The 7,882-nt window shown below is 40.4% G+C and overlaps 2 protein-coding genes across 4 annotated transcripts in view; one reads left to right on the top strand and one right to left on the bottom strand.

Annotated features, from left to right (window-relative positions):
• Nucleotides 1-956, top strand: part of npas4a (neuronal PAS domain protein 4a) — a 4,081-nt gene extending 3,125 nt beyond the window's left edge. The window contains exons 8-9 of the mRNA XM_035669789.1: nucleotides 4-820; nucleotides 928-956. Coding sequence (XP_035525682.1) covers nucleotides 4-820; nucleotides 928-956 — 846 coding nt within the window. The remainder of the gene's footprint in view (nucleotides 1-3; nucleotides 821-927) is intronic.
• Nucleotides 957-5,912: 4,956 nt separating this feature from the next.
• The window catches only part of mrpl11 (mitochondrial ribosomal protein L11), a 59,882-nt gene continuing 57,912 nt past the window's right edge, over nucleotides 5,913-7,882 (bottom strand). For all 3 annotated transcript variants that reach the window (XM_035669464.1, XM_035669466.1, XM_035669465.1), the window contains exon 6: nucleotides 5,913-6,154. In XM_035669464.1, coding sequence (XP_035525357.1) covers nucleotides 6,046-6,154 — 109 coding nt within the window. In that variant the 3' untranslated portion in view covers nucleotides 5,913-6,045. The remainder of the gene's footprint in view (nucleotides 6,155-7,882) is intronic.

The raw sequence follows: 7,882 nt of genomic DNA, 5'->3' as shown, positions 1-7,882 counted from the left end.
GAGAGAGAGAGGGAGAAGGAGAGGGCAGAAATCTCCCTCTTAGCTCAGCATATCAGCTCACTGGCAGAGGGATTCTACCTGGATCCACTCTTGTCCAAACTCTCTCCCCCCTCCATGTCACCCTCATCCTCCCCTCCCTCCCCCTTCCTGTCTCCCACTATAGAAACTGCTGATGTTGATTCAGTCCACATGCTTAGGGAGTTTTATCCCATCAAAACATGGAGAGGTCTGGACATTCCCATGTTCCTCGACGATGATGATTCTCTGTTTGAAGAGAGCATCCTAGAAACCCTCCTCCAAGACGACTTCACTCCTCCTCAGCCCACGGGCCTCTCCTCTCCCTCCCCTTCAACCTCCCCTATGCCCAATCCCTCTAGCCCAACCTCTTCTCAAACCCCAGTATGCTGGCGCCAACCCTCCCAGTTTGAGGGAGTGGGCCACTTCTGTAGCGTCCAATCGGCGCAATGTAACTCCATGGCTGGGTGCGGCGCGACTGTGGCTGCTGAGGCCGGGGCAAATATGGAAGGGGAGGGGCTAGCGGAGGAAGCAATGGAGATTGAGGTGGTGTCATCTCCTGTGTCCTCTTGCTCCTCCATCCCAGCTTCCCCTCCTCTCATCCTCACTGCCTCCCCCAGCCCCGCCACCTCCACGCCCATCGCCTCACCCACGCCCGCTGTGTCTTGCACTCAGTCCCTCCTGGAGGAACTGGCCGTCCTGGAACCCATGTTTGGGGCAGGTGCCTCGATCGCCCCTGGCTTAGGGCAACAACCTGAGTTGTATCAACTCCAATGTCATCCATCGCCACAGTGCTTCCACAAAGGTGAGAATCTGTCTCTATTTTCTCTTCTTAACTGAGATGAAAAACCCATTTCTGAAAATTCACCACTAACGTCCTTTTTTCTCTCTTTTCTATTTTTTGTCTTTCAGATGGGAGTGGAAGTGTTCCTCCGTTCTAAAATAAGTCTGTGACTTACTTCATTAAGTATGGCATATTGTCATATTTTGTGGAGCCCCTTTTACTGAAAAGTAAAAAATAATTAAGTGTATAAATATACATAATGTATATACAACTTAAGGACTTTAACTCCTACATGTCTCCTAAGAACAAAGATTGGCTTTATATTTTTGTTCAGTCATTAATCTGTATACTACTACAAAACTGGTGCAACATTTACATGATGGTGCAACCACATGGACTCATAACTGACTGGGTTTTGAGTCCATGTGGTGTCTTTCAGCTTCTCTGTAACATGAGCTTCAGATATGATCAGACAGAGAAACCTCTCTGAACTTGTAAGCGCTGTTTAACTTCCAGACGCGCATTTGTATTCACTCGTAGTGAAAAATCTGTTGTGAACAAAAAACAAACAAAATATTTCTTGCTACTTCAATAAGGAGATGAATTATAGCACTTTTGCCTGACATGCAGCAACGCAAACCCAAATCTCAAATGTATTGGAAGTCAAATGTTTACAATTTTTTACATCCTTAAATGACCACTATCTGTACATCAAATTACAAAAGATTTCTCTTTGATAAGAACTCTTCTATCCAGTCTTCAGAGGCAGTACAGCTCTGATTTGATAGCACTCTTCCTCACAGCCTTAAGGGGCTACATCAAAACATAAATAGTAATCAACTTTAAACCTGAGATACTTTGAGCTTTGAGTTTGCGGCTTCAAACCTTTAACATTTCTTATTTATCTCTCCATCTAAAAATCTTGTGTATCAATGTGATGTGCAAACAAAAAAGAAAACACGTGAAGAGATCCTGGCATGTGAAGATCTCAAGAAAGGTGTCCATTGCTTTACAAGATGTAACACCAAACAAGATATTTGTCTGGAAGTTTGCCGGAGCTCTGATCATGCCACAAATCCACTGCTACGTTGTACTGTACATTAGACTCTGAATGTGGGCTCTACAGGTCCCTCCCGGCCTGAGGGCAGTCGGCTGGATATTGTTGCAGCATCAATATTTGCAATGCTGGCAGCTTATAGCAGCTCCTGCGTGCCTGAAACGGCCATGACCTGCTGAACTCTGAACTCTTTATCATGTCCATTCAACATGGACATTTACATCGTTGCTCCACTGGAGTGCGGTGTAGTGAGGCACAATTGACTATGTGAATGAGCGATTCTTCTTTTTTGAGAGGGGTTAGAATACAAAAGTTTTGTTTTAAAAAATGAAAATAGGGATGGGGTGCTATTTCTATTCAGTTACCAAGCGACACGGGTTGAGAATGGTACTATTCCCATGGTGTCGACATGCTCACGTAGAGTTGTCTACGGTCAAGTAAAGGATTGATTCCTACGTTCTAGCTATTAAAGGCTAAGTTAATATACATGTGTAAAATTACTATATTGTTTGTGTGATATTTGAAAAAGATGTTATTGCATATGCATTATGTCTGTGGATATAGGCATATGTTCTTTTCAGAAAGGTTGTACACATTTGTACATTTGTATGAAACTGTTCTTGGTCTGTATATATATAAGAAAGAGATTTTTATTGTATAAGATGGAATATATTCTGAACATCTTACTTACTGCAGAATGGACATTGTGGACCAGTGTTCTATTGTGTTGCTTATAAGTGTATTTGATTGTCATACAAATGCATTTATATTAAAGTGCACTTAATGCAGCTGATGCTTTTGTGTCGTCATAGTCAAGCCCCTTGTTCCTCCCTCAGCCTCATCATCATCATCATCATCCCACCATCCCTGCCTCTTTTCCTCTCCCTCCCATACACTCTCCTCCATTTCTTCCCCTGGAGCGAGTTTCGCTCAGCAACAGCACTGACGCACACACATGACGAGACAGAATGAGACACTATCTGACTCAGACTGACGCACACTCTTGGCATCAAGGTTTTTGTGTTTGCGCATGTGCACACACAGTTGGCCTCCCACTTATGATGATGCACGCACACACATAATAGTAGGCATATGACCCCCCCACCACCACCCCTCTTTACAAATCACAGTAGCCCACATTCACTCGGTGTACCTGCGACTCCATCAGCGCTCGACGTGGCGTAAGACTCCATATATAGGCATTCCTGCTCAAGAGCTCTGACTGAAGCAGCCTCCCATCTATTCTCAGCCTCCATTCAGAAGGATCAGAGAGGGGAGGGCTGGAGAGAGGGGGGAGACAAAGAAAGAGTGAGAGGAGGCTAAATTTAGAGGTACAGTAAAGACGGATGTGGGGCAAAGCGATGCTCTTTCGCCACAGGATGGAAAGGTGAACATAATCAAAATCACACAAAAAACACACATAGATAGCCCATTTTCACTAAATCATTATCGATAAAAGACAGAAGATTTATGGACTGAGGACATATATAACATCTTTTCTGCCAGATCTCATCACCTGTGCCACATGCCAGATAATACAGAATCTATTATATGCAATGAGGCAAAGCCAGAAACATTATAATGGTTTTCTGCAGGCGAACATTTTGTTCCATCACTGGCTGCTGCAGTGTCTGTGGTGGAGTGAAGATGAGCAGTGGACAAAGAGCTGCACAGCCGACTGCTGCTATCTTCTGGCAAACACAAGTACTGCACCAGAGAGGAGGATACTGTATGCAGAGTGAGAAGATGTTAGCAAAAGGTTATGACGAGGGCAGATGTAAGGACATAGGGTAGTGCCGGGTGATCTGTTTGAGATCATTACTAGAATATTGAAGGATAGGTTCACATTAAGTCCAACATGCTTATATGTACACTGCTAAGAGTTATTAGTTGGCTCAAATGTTCCTACTCTCCATGGTGGCTTTGAAGACATCATTCCCTCTTTGTATTTTCCCCAGACAGTGTTTCCTTTCTGAGCTGTAGTGGAGGATCAATAATAGTAATAGTAATAAAATAAATAATAATAATAAACTCAGACACCAATGGCAGCGAGCTACCATGACCATCTGAAGCAAATCGGGGTTCATAAGGACACTTCGATAGGACGGGAGGAGATGGGGATCAACCCGCCAACCTTGTGGTTAATGGACAACCTCCTCTACCTCCTGAGCCACCGTCCCAGACTGGTGCGCTGGAAGACACCCAGTTTCAGCTAAACTTCAGATGTCTGTAGAGAAAGAGAACTGTGGATTTTGTCCCTTATCACGCTTCAGGAAAGGATTCACAGCCAGTGTGGAGAGAATGAACAATTACAGCAACCGATAAAACTTTGTATGTACAGTTAATGTGTGACGTTAACCTTCAATAAGAATATTTTGGATTTATATCATGATACAGCAAATGCAGGAAAACTCCCATATAAAAACAGTCACACTGATGATCCAGGAAATGTAGTGTGCAATCCTTTTTAAAATTTGACAAAATAGTTAGAAATGCCCATCAAAAAGATCCCTGAGGCAACACAAAATGCTAGTTTAGTCTGAAAACCCCAAACTTACAATTATGTTAAATTATGTTCCCTTTTCAAATGTTTATAGAATATGTTTGCTAACACTGTAGGATTCATAATATATCAGCATGTTTGCTCTTAGATTACATGGATGTTGCTTTAGGCCCCCCTCCACCAAATATGTTTTTCTTCTTGTTCCCACAGTTGGATGTTTGAGCTTCACTGAGCAGAATGATGTATGAGCAGAGTTTGACACTAGAAGGATGTTTTCACATACATCTGCTGAAGGTGGAGTGTTTCTCTGTGCTCATTGAAAATCTGATTTTTAATAGAACTACAAGCAGGATTTGTGATCTCAGAAATAGTTTGGAAGTCTCTCCTAGTCCAGTATACAACTTCCCAGACTTCTTCCATCCCTTTGTACTTTTCAGCCAAACCTTCAGACTTATATACTAATATTATTGTTAATTAATGACATTTGTAAAACTGTAAAAAAAAAGTCCCTTTGCTTTCAAAACTAGTTGTGTGTTACTGGTCACAACCAGTTGAGTCAACATGTTTTTTTTGCGGCCGTAACAGAGTCATTTTGTCTCTTCCTTATGTCTTAATTTTTTATGTTATTGTCTGACTGGTGACGCATGTTTTGAGTAGTTCAAGGTGCTCATCAGTCAAACTAATCTCTGTAGTCCTTTGATTGAATGATTCAGCTCCTGTGTGTGTGTGTGTTGTGATGCTACCCATATATCTGATGAAAGTCGGACAAACAGAAACATTGTAATTCAATAAATAATTCAGCAGTAAGCGAGACAGTGCAGGGATTTGTCTCCTTATTTTCAAGTTGCATATTCCTCTAACGCACCTGTCTGACACTCAGGTGTGCAGAGGTTTTTTTTAAAAATATTTTGGAAAATGTTAAACAGCTCATCTTCACATCAGAGAAGTGGTAACTAGGTAATCGTTGGTATTTCCGCTTGATAAATGCCTTAATTGTTCTAAAATGGTTGACAGTTAGTTTCCTGTCTATTGACTTAGTGATCGATTGTTTGAACACTAGTTCAATCTCTGTGCATTATATGACACCAAACCTTCTATATGTGTAAAACAAAACTTGACATTATAATTCCAGTCAATAAACAATATTTGAGTTATCGACTGACCATAAGTCTACGTGACTTTTGCAATAATTCATGTGATGAACCCTTTAGATCACAGATTGATAAGAAGTGTGTCAAGTGTGCAAGAAACCATCTGCACAACCTGACAGAAAGCCAAATCGCTTCCAGAAGTGTTAATAATAGATAATAACATCAAAGAGACTGCATGTACAAAACCTTCCAAGACAGAGCAATTACATTTTCATTAGCTCGGCTCAGAGGAAATGAAACGCTCAGGGTCATAAATATTTTCAAAATTTTAGTGGATGCTTTTGTTGCCAAAGTGTAGATGAAGTAACACCTCTTAAATAATTCTAAAATACAAAAAACAATACAATTTGTTGTAAAGAAATCTTATTATCAGATGTGAATAAGGACACAAGAGAGGGAAAAAAAATTTACATAACAACTGTTTATTAAGATCAGACACGCACAACATTAACAGTGTTTTTTTTTAAGAATGTGGATCATTTATAGAGTCAATAGAAACAGGAATGGGGGCGTTAATATTAGATGTTGTAGGTCTTCATTTCTTTTTGCCCGCTTCAACTGCAGCAGCTGCAGCGGCTTCTGCGTCAGCTTTCAACTTCAACTCTCTCTGCTCCAAGAAGATTTTGTACTCATCAGCTGAGAGACTGAAGAGGAGGAGGAGGGGGGAAGAGGAGAAAAATGTATATTCACTCAGTTTATATATACAGGGTTAATAAATCATTAACACTGTTAAAACGACAAAATGTTAAGGACGGCGTTTCTTGCATCACTTTAGTAGTTCGGTGATTTAAAATGTAATCAAATTGGACAAATGTGGATTGAAAACAGCAGATCACGATATTTCCAGTGGAGATGGTGATGTTTAATAGCAGAAAATCCTTCAGCTATCTGCAACATTAGCTTTAAACATCAGTCTCCCAGAACCAAAGAGCAATGTCTTCTTTCTGGACTCACCACAGTGCAACAGTGTTCAACAACCATCCAGGGAGAAATCCATTGTAAAAGAGGCCGAGATACCAATTCCTCCACTGACAATACTCTCAATAAATCATAATGCTCTGCAGCCGCAAGACATGTTAGGTTTTAAGTAAGGGGGAGAAAGGGATTCTGGGAAAAGTACAATATCATTAACTGAAGTAGAAATAAATGCGGCAGGTTGAGGGAGTGTGATTGTGGAAGAGAACTGAGCTGAAACAGTTCATGGCAAAATAAAAGGAATGCTGTGCACGTAATAAATGATAAATATCTTAAAGTATGAGAGTAAACACAGGTGGATGTTAAGATGCAAAGCCCCTCACGGGTAAGCAAGCAGGGGGGATGTCACATCTGTGAAATCTAAAGCAGCTGATACAAAAGCACGATGTACAATCTTTGTTCAGCTTATAGCATTCAATTTCTGTTGAATCTCTGTGTCCCAAATCCATACTACATACTGACTGAACACAATATATACTATATACTGTTTTATACTAGCAGGACATGTGTTACATATTGTTACTATTGTCCCACTTTACCAGTGTGAACACTACATCCTGCTTTACACCACTACTGTCTACTACTGTCAGAGCTCCTTTCATTATTTTATTTTGAAAGGTTTTTTGTTGTTAATTTGATGTCTCACAGTACAGGTACAGACAGGATACACGGGATAGAGGTGGGATGGCATGCAACAAAAGGTCCCTGGCTGGAATCAAACCAGGGACATTGTTATTATGTAGTACGCATCTTAAACCACAAGAACCAGCAGGATGCCAAGACAGAGCTGCTGATTGAATTTTTGAGACTGTAATTCCTGGTGGTGTAGCACTGCTTGTTATTGTCGGGTGCTCATGTTATTATTCATGTTATTTTGTATAAAGAGTCAGGCTGCAAAACAAAAAAATGACCTCTGCAACACAATATGAATTTATTACAACTGCACCATAAACTAAATACAGACACACAGAGAGACAAACAAATATTTAAAGTATCTTATTAAGGCGAGTGGCAAATTGCATCGTTAAACCTAAACTGGGACCATACACAAAATTTATATATATACTGAATAATGCCCGAGCATATAAAGTATACTGGTGGTACAGTAGAGGTACAGTAGATACTATATGATAATGTTAAGTATTACGATTGTAAGGTACACCCTCCCAAGTTTTCAAAGCTTGTTGGACCACCAGACTATAAATGGGAACCAAGAACCGGTTACAAATTTTTCTCAATTATATTTTTTATTTTCTTTTTACATGTTTGAAATAAAACCAAAATCTAGCCTAAACATGCACTGTGAATCTGTATTACACTGGGAAAAAAGTATGTAAATTGGACAAAGAAATACTGAATAGGCGTCAGTATGGAAAGATACTCAATATTAAAGGACT

This window comes from Morone saxatilis, unplaced genomic scaffold, assembly GCF_004916995.1.
Source record: "Morone saxatilis isolate NCDOM2014 unplaced genomic scaffold, NCSU_SB_2.0 Contig22, whole genome shotgun sequence".
Taxonomy (NCBI): domain Eukaryota; kingdom Metazoa; phylum Chordata; class Actinopteri; family Moronidae; genus Morone; species Morone saxatilis.
Note: the sequence above shows the minus strand (reverse complement) of the source record. Positions and strands in the feature narration are given on the sequence as shown.